The sequence below is a fragment of the Lampris incognitus genome, chromosome 13, assembly GCF_029633865.1.
Source record: "Lampris incognitus isolate fLamInc1 chromosome 13, fLamInc1.hap2, whole genome shotgun sequence".
Classification (NCBI taxonomy): domain Eukaryota; kingdom Metazoa; phylum Chordata; class Actinopteri; order Lampriformes; family Lampridae; genus Lampris; species Lampris incognitus.
The window spans coordinates 44,707,037-44,726,475 of NC_079223.1; the positions used below are offsets into that span (position 1 = coordinate 44,707,037).

Below are 19,439 nucleotides of genomic sequence, written 5' to 3' on the forward strand. Positions count from 1 at the left end.
CAAAAATGTAATTATAATGCTACTAATTATATAACTTATTATATATTTGTTATTATTATTATTACAGTAATTGAATAAGTGAGCCTACACAAAGTGACACAACGTTGTGTCACTTTGTGTAGGCTCAGTGAATATTGTGTAAAATTCCCTATGTTTGATCCCTGTGATTGAAATAATACGTTCCATATCGTTACCTCAACAGAGGTCAAAGGGTCCTGGGTCTTTCAATGCAGATTCACAAATACTTATTGAAGTCTTCTGCCCAAACGTGGCCTCCTTGTACCAAGAAACCCCAGTATGATGGGCAGCAGCCATGTGATTTCCCAGTACACTTTAAATCACACAATAGAAAGGGAAGGACTGGGGGGGGGGTGGAAATGACACTGAAATCTAGAGTTCTCTAGAGTTCTCCCTGTCCACCAGTCTGCACCGGCTGTGGTACTTTACCTTACCAAACAGTCCAATGTGACGAACCCCTAACGTACCCCTAAATATGGCGTCTTTACATACGGAAGCGAAATCCCCCATGACTGATCCCTGCGATTGTAACGACGTTTTCCATATCGGTACCTAAACAGAGGTCACAGGTCAAAGGGTTCCTGGGTCTTTAATGCAGATTCGCTACCACTTATCTAAGTCTTCTGCCCTAACGTGGCCTCTTCATACCAGGATGTGTTACACTTCACAGTACTGGAGGGGTTTTGGGGGGAGGGGGAGGGGGGGTTGGAAACGACACTGCAAATCAGAGTTCTCCCAGCAGCACCTGCGTGTACTTCACCTGCCGCAGCAGGGTGTGCTGGCCTGCCGGCTCAGAGACCTGCACATCCAACACCACCCAAACCCCACCCCCTCTCCCCTCCCCTCCCCCCACAAAGTGTAGTAAAGTAGACACACCGGGCTGCGGCGGACCACCGGGTCGCCCCTACGCGTCCCCCGCTCGGCTCCCGCGGATCAGGATCAGCGGAAGTCCTCGAGGGGGGGGGGGAGACAAACATGGCGCTCGAACCTGCGGGGTCGTGTAGCGCGCGCGCGTGACACGCGTCCTCTTACCTTGGGCAGGTCGCGGAGCTGGTTGGCGTCCAGCAGCAGCTCCTCCAGACTGCGGGCGTAGCGGTAAACCTCGTCGGGCACATACAGCAGGGAGCAGTGGCGCTTATCGATCGTTTCGACGTGACGGTTGCACCGCCACAGGGGGATACAGTGGAACATCGCGGGGGGCGGGGAGGGGGGGGGGAGACGATGGCACACAAAAGAAGCGCTCCCAAAAAAAAAACAAAAGAGCAACCTTGTATCAACAACGGGAGTAAGTAAAACAAAGGGAAGGACGCAACAGATTCGGGGAAAAGGGCCAATAGGGAGTCAAATTAAAAAGCCGTTTCTTCTCTTGTTTCTTTCGGGGCGATCGAAGCCTCCCCCCCTCCCTCCTCCCCCAAAAAACTCCCCCGGGAGCGTGAGTAAAACGCACCGCCCGCTCGGTGGCGACCAGGCGACAGATAACTCCGTCCTCCTCGTACTTTGCTTACTTTGCAGGCACCTGTTTTGGTTTGTTTTTCTGCCCCCACCTCCCCTCTCCTCTACTCTCCCTCCTCCTCCTCCTCCTCCCCCTCCCTCCGCTTGTTTCCTCTCAGTTATAGTCCGTCGACGGCGGAGCGTTTGGCGTTCGTCCTCCTTCTCTCGAAGATCAGCGGCATCTCGGTGGAAAACGGGGCAACGTTTCGGATCTCTTTCTCTGCGTTGTTTCTCTCTCCCCCCCTCCTCCTCCTTCTCCTCCTCCTCCTCGTCGTCCCAGAGTTAATTTCCTCTCGGTCCGGTTTCTGACCCGGAACATTCACTCCCTCATTCCAATCCTACGTCATCGTTCCAGGGTGCTCCGCCCTCCGGGTTCCACCACCACCACCTCCTCCTCCTCCTCCTCTTCCTACTCCTCCCTTCACACCGGGATGCGCCCCGGCACATGCCCGGCCAGCCGCCCACCTGGGCCCGCGTAGAATATGCTGTAGTTTTGTTTGTTTGGGGGTTTTTTTAATGACGAAATACGCGTAACACACATCCCTCTTTTAACTATATACACAGATATATACTGTACCGTGCATGGGTAACTAGACACGCTGGCCGCTGGCTCGCGGGTCTGACCCTTTGGTCGAGCGGTCAGCGATGTCGCCTGCGGTGCGGGCGACACGGGTTCGCGTCCCGGCCGCGGCAGTTCCTGCGGTTGCGTTGCCCCCCCCCCCCCCCAATTCGCTACAGTACTTAATCGTGAAACAAGAAGGAAACGCAGGATACTACTAAAGTGTAAAGCACAGGCAAGACAAGGGTGCCCGAGACACGGGGGTCGCCGGTTCGAATCCCCGCGTTGCCTCCGGCTTGGTCGGGCGTCCCTACAGACACAGTTGGCCGTGTCTGCGGGTGGGAAGCCGGATGTGGGTACGTCTTCCTTCTGGTCTGGGGTCCAGGGGTAGAGGGTGTCGTATATTGTTGTATATTGTGCTGATTTAAAGCCCTTCGGGACTACCTTGTGATTTTGGGGCTCTACAAATAAACTTGGCTTGGCTTGGTTTTTTGGGGGGTTTTTTGTTTTACTTTTTGGGCTGCAGATGCTTGAATGTGCTGCCCTTCCGGTGTGTACATGCAAAATACCTTTAATGAAAGCTTTTACAGACGTTTGATGTGTTTATATTTTACTCTTATTTTGGTATTCTTATTTTTTGCCTTGTCTGGTTTCAGTTTTTTTGTAAAGCACTTTGTAACATTCTTTTAGGAAAGTGATATATAAATAAAGTTATTACATATCCAGTTACCAGTTAGTTTTTTAAACCCAGGATTTATCCATGTATACTGAATATATTTATATTGTGAAAAGACAGACATAGATTTCCATATATCTGTATCTACCCATATCTATATGTTTATTTATCTATGTATTTTACCCGTCTTTTATATCGCTATATATACACATTTCCTCTCATGTAGCTCTTTGTCGTTCTTGCTCTCTTCCCCCTCTGGCCCTACCGCTTTATCCTATCTATCCGGATCCATCTACATCTGTATCACTCTTATGGATGGAAAATGCTCTTAAGATCCTTTGAGAGAACCGTTAAATGGGCAAACTGGATGCAAATTATGCCAACATCTATAATTCCAATATACCTGTAAACATTGATAATAAAGCAACGAGACAGTCTCAGTTTCTTGAGCTCAGTATATTTACAGTGTTGCAATGTTAGTTACAATGTTACAGTGCTAGTGCTACAATGTTACAATATTAGTGTTACTGTTACAATGTTACAACGTTACAGTGCTAGTGCTACAATGTTACAATATTAGTGTTACTGTTACAATGTTACAGTGCTAGTGCTACAATGTTACAATATTAGTGTTACTGTTACAATGTTACAATGTTACAGTGCTAGTGCTACAATGTTACAATATTAGTGTTACTGTTACAATGTTACAGTGCTAGTGCTACAATGTTACAATATTAGTGTTGCTGTTACAATGTTACAGTGCTAGTGCTACAATGTTACAATATTAGTGTTACTGTTACAATGTTAGTGTTACAGTGCTAGTGCTACAATGTTACAATATTAGTGTTACTGTTACAATGTTACAGTGCTAGTGCTACAATGTTACAATATTAGTGTTGCTGTTACAATGTTACAATGTTACAGTGCTAGTGCTACAATGTTACAATATTAGTGTTACTGTTACAATGTTACAATGTTTGTGTTAAAGCGTTAGTGTTACTGTTACAATGTTGCAATGTTAGTGTTAAAACGTTAGTGTGGCTGTTACAATGTTAGTGTTAAATTTTAGTGTGGCTGTTACAATGTTAGTGTTAAAATGTAAGCATTACTGTTACAATGTTACAATTTCATTTAGCAAACGCTTTTATCCAACGCGACGTACATCTGAGAGTTAATACAACACAAGCAAAGGATCTAGTCAAGAGACAAGTGCCAAAAAAAAACAGGTTCGAGTCCGATAGGACATAGGTGCCAGCAGGCAGTGCACAAAGGCAATGCCTTTCAGTGACCTTTCTTCACCATCAATGAAATAAATGGGCGTGAACCAAGCCAGGGGCGGTGCAGTGTTTGTGGGCAACAACAGGTGGTGCTGTAATGACCCCAACTCGTGCTCCCTCAGTCCCTTCCTATACCGTTTATTCATCGGTCATCAACTTTTTTCAAAAAGTAAAGTCACATGAAAAATAATAAATCACCATTCAATCATAAATAAATCATCCAAAGCAAGAAATATCTTCGAAAAGTGGAAGACGGCTTTGTTTCCATAAGAAACCATACCAGCACTCCACTGGCCCCCGTAACAATCTTTACTAAACCTGGTTTCGTTCTCGGGACAACCTGGCTGATTTCTGTTTTTCTTATTGCTTAGTTTTAACGAAAATTGGGGAAATTTTTAGGCTTGAGAAATACATTTGCACTGTTTTTCAGACTACAACCAAAGGCAGAAATGGAACTTGCGTGATTGCAAACCCTTCAAAATGCCTTGTTCAGATCGACTGTATAGGCATTTGTCAATATTATAGACGATCATCCCAACTGATTTGCTTAAATGTAGAATTTTCTGTAAATCCCAGCTCATCTTTCCGTTACATTACTGTTGACATAGTGTCAGTATTCACAAAGATCACAATTCAAATGTAGACTAAATGAGAAAGAAAACACATTGCGAGACTGGAGTGGAGGCAAAATAATAATAAATAATAACACAATAATTTATTTGTGGGCGCTGCTCAAGGACACCTTCACGGAACACAGTTAAAACAAGCAGCACTGTATACGACGAGAACACTTAAAAGAACTTGTAACAGATATATTAACAAATGAGCAGAAATTCACCATTGGAAATACATTTCACATGTGATGAGTGACAGTTTTGTACACGTACAGGGCAACTTTGAATAAACGAAGACAAACTACACCCTTTATCTGGTTCCTATTCTCCCCCTGTCCACTAGAGGGCAGCAAAGCCTATGGAATGTCAACAGTCACGTCGCACCGCTTGCTGCTCGTTTGAAAAGGAAAAAAAAAAACATGGACTCTGCTTACAAAGCATCCCAGGAAGCACCACAGGGTCATCTAACATGTACGACCTATTTACACGTTTCAAACATGGTGAAGAACAGTGTGCCATTTCCTCACATTGACACATGTGGCAAGACCCCTACAACCCCGGGGGGTCTTCTATCTGCGTCCCAGCTGCTTCTTAAACGCCTTTATGGACTTGGCCATCATCGGTGCAACTCCTGCAAAAAGGGAAAGTGCAACGGTGAGGATTTTGTAAATGGATGCAACAAAATAAACGTGTCAGGTCAATATTTCCTTTTGCGTAACTTTAAAGGCCGCGTTGTTAACTCTCTGAAGTGACATAAGACGAGGGTATGGCGAGCCCCGGACCTCGGCTTAAACATTTCAGATATTTGTGCGAACCAGTCTGACTACTTGTGGCAGACGCACGAGTTCCCATGTCAACAAACCTATGGACGCTATAATTTACCCCATTCACAAGAGGTTTTACTCCTGTACTGGGGCACGCGCACAACACTGTGCAACGGAGGTTACCCAATGACAAGCTGCGTTACGTTGAATGCAAAAACAAATTAATCTAATAAATATATTTGCAAAAAAAAAAAGTCTTTTGAAAATGTGGTATTAATGTGTGACATTAATTAACGGGAAGTGCTTCGTAAAAAGCTGCCATACTCTTTCGTCTCGGCTTACTTGTTCTTTTGCGGGGGTCCTGTGTGCCGCCTGTCCTCGGGCTGGGGATGCCGGGCACGGGGGACTCGGAACAAGGAGGCCTCGTTTTACCTTCGGCAGCCTGGACGCTGTTGAGGAGCCCAGTGTGAGTAAATACTGGCAGATTTTCAGCTTTTCTTCCAGCGTCTCAAATGTCGGGCTGCCCCCCACAATACCAAACACTCTATAGTAGAGTTTTTAGGCCTCCCTCTGACATAAAGCGGGGGGTCTTCAGATGTGCCACGTGTATTCAGCCAAATACAACAGCAGCGGATTTCAGCGGGGGGAATTCAAACTGATATACAGACTCGAGCCGTAACCGTACATGGGTGGCGAACGGCAACATGCAGTAATGAGGCTTGGCGCGAAAAGCGATTTTCTGATTTTCTGACTCCGGAGTTGCTGACAACGGGATCACTTCGAGACATTTGCTGCAGTGTTTTCAGCTTTCTGGGACAATGACACCTCAGTGTCCATCCCCCCCAGAGGCAACATCTCAGGTAAACCAACAGGTAATTTTTCTACAGCAGACTACGGGGGACCATAATTAAACTGACAAGCACACTGCTCCAACTGCATTTCTCAGCTAAGGTCGCCCGAAAGGCAATTTACCCAATTATCACATCAGCGTCTGACAGGCTGAGGCCCCCCTGCACTGCTGTGGTAGAAGCTCCTCCAGAGATGGAGACCAGAGGAGGGCAAACATGAAGCTAGAGAATAGGTGTTGATTTTCCACCAAAGGTAAAATGAAGGTAAAGAATCAACTCCTGTGTTTGTGGTGTCCGTGCCGGTGTGACTCTACTCATGTTACTCTCGCTCATCTCTGAGGTAGCTGGCTTTGTATAGCAGTGGGAGTCTAAGCCACGGACTCTTACTGGATACTTGTCCAAACCGGGGTTTGAACCCGTCATCTCCGGCATGGAAAGCTGATGTTCTGACCAACTCGGCTAACCCAGCTGCTGTAAAGCTGGTTGGGAATGGCAGAACTAAGATCCTGTGGGACTTCCAAGTTCTAGACTGACAAGCAGGTGCTGGCTAACAAACCAGACACTGCGGTGGCCGATGAGGAACAGAAGACAGCAGCGGTGACCGATGTAGCAATCCCGAGTGGCGGCAGCATCAGGAAGGAAGAACATGAGAAGCTAGAGAAATACCTCGGGCTGAGGGAAGAACTAGATCTGCTGTGGAAGGTGAAATCCACAGTAGTAGTAGTGGTAACAGGAGCACTAGGGTGTGGGGCCCCCCAACAGGGAGAGTGGCTCCAGCAGCAGATTCCAGAAACAACATCTGAGGTCTCTGTCCAGAAGAGTACAGCCCTAGGAACAGCTAAAATACTGCACAGAACCCTCAAACTCCCAGGCCTCTGGTAGAGGACCCGAGCTTGAGGGAGACACACACCATCCAAAAAAGGGTGCTATATATATATATATATATATATATATATATATATATATATATATATATATATATATATATATATATAGTGGCGAATTCAGGGGCAGCGGGGACACGAGCTGCACCATGGGTGACTGCGCTAACCGGTCACCTAAAGGGTCCGACCCGTTAGCCAACGGGCTAGCGAGTCTACACATCTGTGGTCGCTACACTACCCCCCCCCCCTCCTTCGGGAAGCGTGTCCCCGCGCTTCAGCACCCCAGCTCCCTCACGCCTCTGGGCGCACGTGCTTCCGATGGCCTCACGGTTTCACCATCCCACTTCTGGCACCAATGTAGCGAATTCAGGGGGCAGCCGGGATGCGAACCCGGGTCTCCCGCACCACCGGCGACTGGGCTAACCAGTCCCGACCCGTTAGCGAGTCTACACATCCGCGGTCATTCTTGCAGAAGACACGCACCACCCGAAAAAGGGTGAGGAGGAGATTTTTTATGTACCCGCTAATCAAAGTAAGCAAAACATGGTTACGTAAGCAAAATGAGTACAGTGAATGTTGTCAGCTAAAGTGAAATGAAAACAAAAAACAAAAATGATCACACAGCCAGGTGACCAGACCAGGTATCTTCATGTAGTTAGTGGATGCCGAGCTCACCTGGACCTGAACTCATGAGGCTGCTGAGCGGCGCCGGCAGTTCTGGGTATCCCCTGCTGAATCCGTACATCTCTTGGTGGCTTGGCAACAGTGTGACTAAACGTCATCTTCAGCTGTCGACCTAAGAAACAAACACAATGTGACGTCATGAGGCCTAAACACAACACCTGCATAATCAGTGTGCAGCACTGCTATCCTATCAGCTGTAGAGCTGAACTATTCCTACACAGTGGTGTGTACTTCAGGCCTTGGATTAATCATTTACTTGAAATTTTAGCTGTGAAACCAAGTGATTGAGTTATTTAAAGTAATAAAGCAACAAAATCTATTTTTTTCGTAATGGCATCTTTAATGGTTCATGCGAGACTGGCTGTCTCACATTTAATCGGGCATTTAGTGCGTCCTCTTATTATGGACCCCCGGCCAGGGAACAGATGGCTGGGCCGCATCGCGCCGTTTATGAGTCCTCTCTTTCTACCTGTTGGGAACCCAAACACACTGGAGCAGCCATTTAAACCCTTCTTAAGTAGAACGACCGGGATTTTACTCCTATACCCAAAATGACCACGGGCGGTCGAAGTGACCTCGGGATTTTAAACTCCATATTCTGTCAAGATAAATACCCAGTTGAGACATTAATGCACTGCATAGGTTAGTATGTCTGTTAAGAAACGACTGACCCCAAAATTAACATTTTAACAACTTTTAATACTATTTTTCAAACGATTTAAAAGGGCCGCTGTACCAACGCCTGTAAATACTGCAGCGCCTCGGTGGTAGTCATGGTGCTTCTGAAACGGCGTCTGTACCCAGACATGTTCGCAGTAATCAAAAATGAAGTTTAGACTATTTCTCTGCACTGGAGACCGCTAGTTCTGCAGAGCGATGAACGTCGCGAAGGAAATGACGCGACCAACACACGTCATGAATAGTGACCTGACACACACGATGATGCGCAAATTACGCGCGGTCCTTTTGACCGCTCCCTGTCGTTTTAAGTAGATCTTATCATAACTTTTTTGTGCAATTGATCTAAAACTCATTTTAAAGCAAATATGTGCAATTTTAGGAGCATTCGGGGAGCGGCAGGTCTGCATCGTCATCTTTTCTTTTCACAAATTTATTCAGTTTGAAAATCCAGAACCGTCAAAATGACCGCCTCGGTCGTTCTAGCGTCCCAGCCAAATACTAAGGGACGGCCCGGACAACCGACACAAACGCGTATTCCCATTAACGGAAATCAAAGCGTAAGCAGTTTAGAAAAAGCACTCCGGAGTTTAAAATGTGACGCTGCCCTCGTCACAGCTTATAGTGTTTCGTTTGCGAGAAGCCACGCGATCGGAAACGGTGCGCTGCACTACGACAGAGCTCGCCATCCCTCGGCTCACTCGTGCAGCACGTCCCCAAAGGAGATCACTACAACTGACTCAGTAAGGCCATCAGATAAGGTAGACATGAATCTTTAGGGTTTGCAAATACAACCCCAAATCTATACATGATGATGAGCTCGAAATGATCACTTGTGGCTAAAAAGCGCGGGGCAAAGTTTGCAAGAGGTAGAAAAAAGGGAGCAAAATGTTAATGTCAATTAAATGGAAACGTGCCAATGCAATTAACATGTTTCCAAAAGGCTTTAGCTATCATTGTTGACAACATAATGGCATCGTCATGAGCTGGCTTTGTATTGATTTTTTTTTAAAAAACAGTTAAAAGATGTATTTTGAGTGCACGGTACACACCTTTGTGTTTCTTTGAATGTGCTGTGACAATGCTCTTTGTCACTCTGTTGAGTTTTTCTTCCCTTTCCTCAAATAACCGCATGTACATCTCCTTCCAACACTCGTACTCCTCAAGCTTGGACTCCCTGAAGTCCCTCTGACAGTGTCTCGCCCATAGATGATCAGTCTGTCCAACGTAGAGCTATGGACACACCATCGCAACACCATCACATACACGTCTAAAAAGAAATGCAATAATTTGTTCTTTATTTCGATCAACTTTCAAAATGTATTTCTGTGCGCCTACATTTATGGTGTGACTTCGTCACAAGTCCCCGGTTGAGCGCCGCCATGTTGGAGTTCTCCCCAGGGAATGAGAGGGTCACCTCCATATGACTGCGAGTCGCTGGGGGGGGGGGGCAGCTCTGACTGTTGTGTGTACTTATGCACCAAATAGCAGTTTGGAGTATCTGGCCTCCTTTGAAGTCTCTGGGTGGTGTCCTGGATAGGGTTCCGCCTGGGGACTCTATAGTTCTGCTGGAGGACTTCAACGCTCACGGGGGCAGTGATGGAGAAACCTGGAGAGGCGCAATTGGGAGGAATGGCCTCCCCGATCAGAACCGTGTTATTGGACTTCCGTGCAAGTCATGGATTGGCCATAACGAACACCATGTTCGAACATAAGGTAGTTCATAAGTGTACTTGGTACCAGAACACCTTAGGCCGAAGATCAGCGATAGACTTTGTGGTCGTATCATCAGACCTGCAGCCGTATGTTTTGGACACTCGGGTAAAGAGAGGAGCAGAGCCGTCAACTGATCACCACCTGGTGGTGAGTTGGATCAGATGGTGGGGAAGGCTGCCGGACAGACCTTGCAAACCCAAACGTGTAGTGAGGTTGAAGTGGGAATGTCTGGCAGAGGCCCGTCTGTGAGGTCTTCAACTCCCACCTCTGGAAGAAGTTCTCGTGTATCCCGAGGGAGGCTGGGGACATGAGTCGAGCGGGCCATGTTCAAAGCCTCTATTGCAGATGCAGCAGGTAGGAGCTGTGGTCATAAGGTCATCAGTGTCTGTCGAGGTTGCAACCTAAGAACCCACTGGTGGACACCAGCAGTGAGGGAAGCCATCAGGCTGAAGGAGGAGGCCTTTCGGGCTTGGTTGGCCCAGGGGTCTCCTGAAGCAGCAGACAGATACCAGGAGGCCAGAAGGGCTGTGGCTTAAGCGGTCGCGGAAGCAAACACTCGGGTGTGGGAGGAGTTTTGCAAGATTATAGAGGAGGACTTTCGGTTGGCCTCAAGGAAGTTCTGGCAAACCATCCGGCGACTCGGGAAGAGGAAGCAGGGCCTGATTCAGGCTGTGTTCAGCTGGGGGAGGGAACTGCTGACCGGGACTGGGGGTGTTGTCAGGCAGTGAAAATAACACTTTGAGGAGTACCTTAACCCGGCTAACACAGCCTTGGTGGAGGAGGTAGAGTCTGAAGACTCGGGAGAAGCTCCACCCATATCCCTGGAAGAGGATTCTGAGGTAGTTAAGAAGCTCCTTGGTGGCAGGGTGCCAGGTGTGGATGAGATTTGCCCTGAGATGCTGAAGGCTCTGGACATTGTCGGGGTGTCTTGGCTGACAAGCCTCTTCAGTGTCGTGTGGAGGTCAGGGACAGTACCTGTGGAGTGACACACTGGGGTGGTGGTTCCCATATTTAAAAAAGGGGACCGGAGGGTGTGCTCCAATTATCGGGGCATCACATTGCTCAGCCTCCCTGGGAAAGTCTACTCTAGGTTGCTGGAAAGGAGACTCCGATCGATTGTCAAACCTCGGATCCAGGAGGAACAATGCGGATTCCCTCTGGGCTGTGGAACAATGGACCAACTCTTTTCCCTTGCAGGAGCGCTGAGGGAGGCATGGGAGTTTGACCAGCCAGTCTACATGTGTTTTGTGGACTTGGAAAAGGCATATGACCATGTACCCCGGGGCACTCTGTGGGGGATACTGCGCAAGTATGAGGTACCGGGGCAGTTGCTACAAGCCATCCGGTCCTTGTATAACCAAAGTGAGAGCTGTGTCCGCATTCTCGGCACAAAGTCAAACACGTTTTTGGTGGGTGTTGGACTCCTCCAAGGTTGTCCCTTGTCTCCGATTCTGTTTGTGATATTCATGAACAGGATCTCAAGGCACAGCCAAGGTGAGGAGTGTGTCCATTTTGGGAACCTCAGAATTGCATCACTGTTCCTCGCATATGATGTGGTTTTGTTGGCTTCATCAGAATGCGACCTCCAGCGTGCACCGGGGCGGTTTGCAGCTGAGTGTGAAATGGCCGGGATGGGAGTCAGCACCTCCAAGTCTGAGGGCATGGTTCTCTACCGGAAAATGGTGGCTTGCTCCCTCTGGGTTGGGGATGAGATGTTGCCTCAAGTGAAGGAGTTCAAGTATCTCGGGGTCTGGTTCACAAGTGAGGGTAGGATGGAGTGGGAGATTGACAAGTGGGTTGGTGCAGCATCAACAGTAATGTGGACATTGTACTGGACTGTTGTGGTGAAGAGGGCACTCTTCACCACGGTAGGCAGGTGTAAATGAGACCTTAAGGCCCCATTTACACCTGGCATTAACATGCAATCTGTGTCTGGATGTCTTATCTGGATAAGGAAACCTGTATATTAATGTAAGGTTTAAATGCATTGTGATCAGTGTGACTGGATCTGCCAGACCACATTCTTGGGTGGTCTGGCTCACATTGTTACCAGTTCTCTGTCACATTCACCCAGCTGTAAATGCAACACCCCGTGATCAGATGTCATTTTCCAGATAACACACCTAAATAAGAGATCGCATTTTAATGCCAGGTGTAAACTGGGCCTAAAAGCAAGGCCCTGTTTACATGCAAAGCCCTCACTATAAGCACCGCCCTCCATTTTTTTCCCTTCACTCTCAACTGATTGAAAATACTAGAAGAGTCTGCTTTGACAGAAGTGCTGTCCCCTCTGCCATAGCGGCTTTGAATGCAGTACCCCAGCGATAGTCCATGTCTATATCTGTGTACTCATGTCTCCTTAAATGCCATGCACATGTAGTATGTAGGGTAGTATCGGTGTACCCATGTCTTACTGTATCAAAGTACCTATTTTTGTATACAAGTATATGTGAAGGTGAATTTATATTCTGATGTGATGAATTTGTATTTTGATATGTACATGCTGTGGCACACATTTCCTCAGGTGTGAGAATGAAGAATCTATCTTTTCACATACAATCAATTCATGAAATTAGGTTCTCACTGGGTTGCATTCTTCGATATGTAGAAGCTGCTTTGGTGTACATGTCTCCAGCACTGGCTCGAGGATCTCGAACGCCACGCCTCCAGTATTATTAAGCACTGTGAAGAGATCCAATGAGAACCATCAGCCAACAAAATGAAATGACATCATAGGGGGTTTTGGAGAGCTCCCTGGCTTTCTTTACTCACAGTCCATGTTGTTTTGGATCGCCCGGAGACACTGTTGGTACAAACTCAGCATGGTTGGAAGGGAGTTGGTTTTGGCACCAGAGTAGACCTGCATCCTTCTGTACGATCGCTGACCGGTGAATACAGGCATCTCCTCTGACCCATCACAGAAATCGTCGACCTTCTCTACTGAAAGACAAGCCGTGTCAAGAATAAATGAAGGTTCTTATCAGATATAAAGGTAGCAGCACAGTGTGCGAAGAAACAGTTGGCATATACAAACCTTTCGTCTCCAAATAGTCCAGTTTGGATGGCTTATCACATTCTGGCAGAAAGTCAGGCAAAGGAACGCCGACCAGGTCCATTGCAGACCTCTTAGTCTTGTGGAGTACAAGAAACATTAACCAGGACCAGCTTGCGTTAAATTCATTCAAATTTGTGATATAAAAACAAAGTGTATACTCAACCTCTTCGAAAGGCTTATTTGACTGCGCTGGTTTGGGGGCAATAACATTTTCAGACTCCACGGGCAACTTGGTGGATTTCACTCCGTGCCGTGTTGTTAGCGCTCTTTCTTGAGTTCTGGTTTTTTTGGAAGGTTTCTTGGCCACAGATCGACCCTTCCTCTCCAGTGCGTCATGGTCGTAGTTTAGGCAGGACTCAAAAGACATGGACGGCTCCTCTAGTTTGTCTTTGCCTCGTTTGTCTTCATGCTTCGTCTTGGCTTTTTTGCGCTTGCCGTGTGGCTCTTCCTCATTTCGAGACTTCAATTTGTGCTTGAGACACACCGGCCGCTCTTCGACCGGCCCCCTCTTCGTCTTTAGATGCTTGCTGTTGGTTTCTGATGAGGACGATTCCTCGCATTTTGATTTTTGACTTGACCGCACTTTCTTGTTTGGCTCTTTTCCGGCTGCAGGTTTTCCTGTCTCAGGATAGCTCTGACATGTCACCCTGGACACGGGCCTTGAATCACGAGGGCTGTCCCTCACACTTTTGTTCCAAAGCACCGCGTCAGCTTCTGGATTTCTGTGATGTTGAATGTTTTTTATTGAAGCAACTGAACCGTCCTCGCTCCGCCCTTGGTTTTCAGTTTGGAATAAATCCCCATTCTTGCAGACCCTACGCCTTTCCACATGACTTTGATCATTTTTGTGCAGACTCTCGTGCCTTTTCTTTTCATGTCTTTTCTTTTTATGCAGACTCTCGTGCCTTTTCTTTGTATGCAGACTCTCACGCGACCGTTTCTTCTCTGACGAATGTTTTCCGATCTTCTTTGTCGCGAGCGCCTTGCCCGAAGTATCCATAGTCTTGCCATTGGATTTTAAACAGTCACTAGATGTGTGCACTGTCAAACTCCCATTTTGTGGACAGCTTTGGGCGCGGGCTTTAGATTTCATCCGGACATTCCGTGAAGCAACTCCATCTACCGCATGGCTGCATGGAGGTACAGTTTCAAGATCAGCCAAGTTTCAAACTCACAGAAAAGTTGATCAAAATAAATCGTGAAATAATCCAATAAAATGAGAAGTAAAATGCAACTGACCTCTTCTTTTCCTTACGGACTAATTTCTTCCAATAGCTAACCAGGGATTTGGCGAACTCGCCAGCGTGTTTGTGTTCTCGAAAAGATTTGACCTTTTTGCCGATCCCGGTCTCCTGGACGGAATTTACACAAAAACAGATCATTATTAGGCCTCTGCAAAATCAAGCAAGATTGAGCTTCATGAGGTTTGACTCGAACTATGTTTAGTACATAAAAGCATCATAAATAAGTCTCACGGCAAGAATGTCTAACGTGATATCCAGATCCTTGAGCTTCTGCAAGATTTTCAGAATCTGGGGAAAATAAGACAAACAATTGTATTAATTCCTCCCATCACTGACCTCCCCCCCCCTTTTTCTCCCCAATTGTACTTGGCCAATTAGCCCACTCTTCCGAGCCGTCCCAGTCGCTGCTCCACCCCCTCTGCCGATCCGGGGAGGGCTGCAGACTACCACGTGTCCTCCTCCACTACATGTGGAGTCGCCAGCCGCTTCTTTTCACCTGACAGTGAGGAGTTTCACCAGGGGGGGACGTAGCGCGTGGGAGATCACGCTATCCCCCCGTCCCCCACAAAAACAGGCACCCCGACCGACCGACCAGAGGAGGCGCTAGCGCAGGGACCAGGACACACACCCACGGGGATTCAAACCGGCGATCCCCGTGTTGGTAGTATCATTGATCATCATTGGGGGGGGTTTTCAGGGGGGGGGAGGTCCAACAAAATGTATATTATTTGCAACTTACGAACAAAAACATCTCAGGAAACCCTCATGTCCTCGTGCTCGGCAAGCTTCGCAGGGGGTGATCAGTTAGGGGCCACGGAGGACAGACGTGAGAAAAGCTTTTTGAAAAGCGAACGAAGCCTCGGCCCGCCAAATATGGCCATCCTTGTTTTGGACCAGCGGACACTTGCTGATCGCGCACTCAGGGCGGCAGCTATGTAGGGGAACACCACACGCCCACTCGACAGCGCTCCGTTCACTGTCACCATCAACTATAAATGGACGAGCCCGGCGACGGCCTCGCGGGCCTCCCCTACATAAGGGAATCGGGGTGACCACGTTAAAGCATTCAGAGTGTTTTGCATCGAGACCTAAAGCCCCCTGAACACTTGTGGACTCGCCAATGCTTCCGTTTTACCGAGCGGCGCTCTCCTGCTCCAGCAGGCGGGCAGGCAGGCGGGCAGGCGGGCAGGGCGACCCCGCCGCCCCCGTGATGATGGACAGCAGCCATAAGTTGGAACAACTGCGCGTGCAGCTATTTTGGCACCAAAGCGCCACCCATTTATAAACCCCCGCACCCACCCCCCGCCCCATCATGAGGCTGGGGGCCGTGTAGTGACAGCGGCACGTCTATTGCTGCAACAGCGAACAACTCCACCCCACCCACCCTCCCCCTCCCCACGCAAAGTCAAGGGGCTTAATCCTCGTGTTCCGTTCACTAATTAGCAATGCAAGTGTTGGTCACCGGTCCCATCGAACCGAGCCCGCCCTTGGATTTCGCAGCGACGCAGCTGTAGTACTGATCTAAAAATACCCAGCGCGTCCTGTCCTCGTCTCACCTATCGCCGATATTGACCAATATTGACACCGTTTGTGGTCGGTGGTTGTAATCTCAAACGGGTCGTTTTGACCCAAACGGAACACGAGGGTTAGTAAGACAAGTGCAAAAACGAGAAGAAGAAGAAGAAGAAGAAGAAGAAGAAGAAGAAGAAGAAGAAAACCCCATCAAGATGACGTCATTCTCCACATCAAACCACACAAAATCTGATCAAGTCGGAAAGCGGTGATCTCATCTCACCTGATGACGCGCGCGTGTGTGGGGGGGGGCACCAATTATCGCACGTCACTTGTGTGGGAGTGTGTCCCTAATTCCCTCAACCCTGCCTCGGTGAATGTACCTAAACGTATCCTAGCCTACCCTTAACCCTGACTTAACCTCCCCCCACCACGCTTACCTCAACCCGACCTATTGGATAGTTGACCCACAGGGGGGGGGGGACACGGGGCTGACCCCATTTATATGGGCACATAACATGGGGACATTTACGCACGGTCATATTTGCCCATCAAAATGACTAAAACCTGTTGCGTGTGTGTGTGGAAGAAGCCAAGAGACCCCAGCCTGGTGGTCATCTCGCGCCAGGTGCACGCCGGGAGAGGTTTGCCAACCATAAGACGGCGACTTCCGTCTTTAGTTTAAGCAAAGTGGCGCAAAACGCGTGGCGGGCCGTGCGCGCGGGGCGGCTCCGCATAAAGAAACGAGTGGTACCTTAGTGGGTTCCGCCGCCTCCGCCAGTTGACGTTTGAGTTTATCGACTTTCTTCGACACGTCGGAGCCGGCCATCGTCACCTCCGTCGACGCGCGGTCAATCCGCACGTCTGGGCACGCGCGTGCGCCGAGAAAACCAATTAACAGGTGGCCCTCGTTAACCCCCGGATGACCTATCGTGAGAGGCCGCGAATGGGAACCGGGCAAAGAGAGACGTGGTCAGCTCATGTCGTGGCACGTTTGCCGCCACAGTATGTGTGCTTGTGTAGTTGTCGATCGTGCCTCACAAAATGTTCGGCGAAAATATGCAAATGTGTTTTATTATTGTGCACGTGCACGTTCCGGGTCGGAGCCTCCGGCGCAGAACGCGCCGCGTTGGCACGGGGACTGCGCCTCGCTGTTACGCACGGCGCTCACGTCCGGGTTTCCGTGGCGTGCGCGGCGCCACCCATTAAGCCGGGGAGCGGATCCCGTGCTTCTTTACGCGCCATGGTCAATGAGAGTCAGCTGGAAATCAGCTGTCTTGCACAGGGTGGGTAGTCACCGTTCAGACATCCACACTGGCAAAACCTCTTTCTGCCGTTCTGTCTTTGAATGAAACGTTTTGCTGCCTGCAAGCGAATAATATGAGGGGGGGAAAAAAGATGGAGAGCTACAGAGTAGAGATCCAGAGAGGTGTGTTTATCATTGTTAGCCTATGTATACTGCTCAAAAAAATAAAGGGAACACCTAAAAACACAATATAGACCTCGATGGATCAAATATTTCAGCTGAAAATCTTTATTTATTAGACAGAGGAATGTGTTTAGAGCAAAATAACCTAAGAATGATCAATGGAAATCAAAATCATTAGCCCATTAAGGTCTGGATTCAGAATCATACTCAAAATCAAAGTGGAAAATGAGAACATAGGCTGATCCAGCTTCTGTGGAAATTCTTCAAGACGATTCAAAATGAGGCTCAGTAGTGTGTGTGGCCTCCACGTGCCTGTATGCACTCCCTACAACGTCTGGGCATGCTCCTGATGAGACGACGGATGGTCTCCTGAGGGATCTCCTCCCAGACCTGGATCAGGGCATCGGTCAACTCCTGGACAGTCTGTGGTGCGACATCGCGTTGGCGGATGGTACGAGACATGATGTCCCAGAGGTGCTCGATTGGATTCAGGTCTGGGGAACGTGCGGGCCAGTCCATAGCATCAACGCCCTCGACATACAGGAACTGCTGACACACTCTGGCCACATGAGGACGAGCATTGTCATGCATGAGCAGGAACCCAGGGCCCACTGCACCAGCATATGGTCTGACAATGGGTCTGAGGATCTCATCCCGGTACCTAATGGCAGTCATGGTACCTCTGGCTAGCACGTAGAGGTCTGTGCGGCGCGGCCCTCCAAGGATATGCCTCCCCAGACCATCACTGACCCACCGCCAAACCGGTCATGCTGGAGGATGTTGCAGGCAGCAGAACGTTCTCCACAGCGTCTCCAGACTCTCTCACGTCTGTCACATGTGTTCAGTGTGAACCTGCTCTCATCTGTGAAGAGCACAGGGCGCCAATGGCGAATCTGCCAACCAAGATGTTCTCTGGCAAAGGTCAATCGGGCTGCACGGTGTTGGGCTGTGAGCACAGGCCCCAATTGTGGACGTCGGGCCCTCATACCATCCTCATGCATTCTGTTTCTCACTGTTTGAGCAGAAACCTGCACATTAGTGGCCTGTTGAAGGTGGTTTTGTAGGGCTCCGGCAGTGCTCCTCCTGTTCCTCCTTGCACAAAGGACCAGATAGCGGTCCTGCTGCGGGGTCGTTGTCCTCCTGCGGCCCCCTCCACGTCTCCTGGTGTACTGGCCTGTCTCCTGGTACCTCCTCCATGCTCTGGACACTGTGCTGGGAGACACATCAAATCTTCTTGCCACAGCACGCATTGATGTGCCATCCTGGATGAGCTGCACTACCTGAGCAACTTCTGTAGGTTGCAGATGCTGCCTCATGCCACCTCTAGTGGTGAGGGCACTAGCAAAATGAAAAACTAACCAAAGATCGGCCGGAAAAGATGAGGACAGGCAAATGGTCTGTGGCCACCACCTGCAAATCCATTCCTGTTATAGGGGTTGTCTTGCCAATTGTCTAATTTCCACCAGGTGGAAATTAGACAATTTACCAACAGGTGAAATTGATTCACAAATCAGTGTTGCTTCCTAACTGGACAGGTTGATATCTCAAAAGTGTGATTGACTTGGAGCTACATTGCATTGCTTATGTGTTCCCTTTATTTTTTTGAGCAGTGTATGTCAGCCTGTTCCTTGCTACATGGCTGCTGATCTGGTTTTGTGTATGGATGGATAGATAGATAGATAGATAGATAGATAGATAGATAGATAGATAGATAGATAGATAGATAGATAGATAGATAGATAGATAGATAGATAGATAGATAGATAGATATAATATGTGGAGTGTCTGTTGGGGTCCATGTATGTATTGTGCTGCAGAATTGTATTGAATGTGTACCAAAAACAAATTCCACTGGCCTTGGTCGTGTGGCTAATGAAACACTTTAATATGATATCATATAACACACACACACACACACACACACACACACACACACACACACACACACACACACACACACACACACACACACCAATCAGCCAAAACCATC

At 48.4% G+C, this 19,439-nt stretch overlaps 2 protein-coding genes across 2 annotated transcripts in view; both read right to left on the reverse strand.

Annotated features, from left to right (window-relative positions):
* lrrc1 (leucine rich repeat containing 1) overlaps window positions 1-1,788 on the reverse strand; it is a 39,999-nt gene extending 38,211 nt beyond the window's left edge. The window contains exon 1 of the mRNA XM_056292429.1: window positions 1,051-1,788. Coding sequence (XP_056148404.1) covers window positions 1,051-1,209 — 159 coding nt within the window. The 5' untranslated portion in view covers window positions 1,210-1,788. The remainder of the gene's footprint in view (window positions 1-1,050) is intronic.
* A 3,416-nt stretch (window positions 1,789-5,204) lies between these two features.
* Window positions 5,205-16,849, reverse strand: eloal (elongin A, like). The gene is made up of 11 exons (XM_056291484.1): window positions 16,775-16,849; window positions 14,740-14,796; window positions 14,504-14,616; window positions 13,428-14,394; window positions 13,244-13,340; window positions 12,982-13,149; window positions 12,794-12,891; window positions 9,546-9,726; window positions 7,807-7,927; window positions 5,742-5,848; window positions 5,205-5,266 (listed from the first exon to the last, which is right to left on the reverse strand). Exons 1-11 carry the CDS (start codon window positions 16,847-16,849, stop codon window positions 5,205-5,207), a joined length of 2,046 nt encoding a protein of 681 aa, XP_056147459.1.
* Between the last annotated feature and the right edge of the window lie 2,590 nt (window positions 16,850-19,439).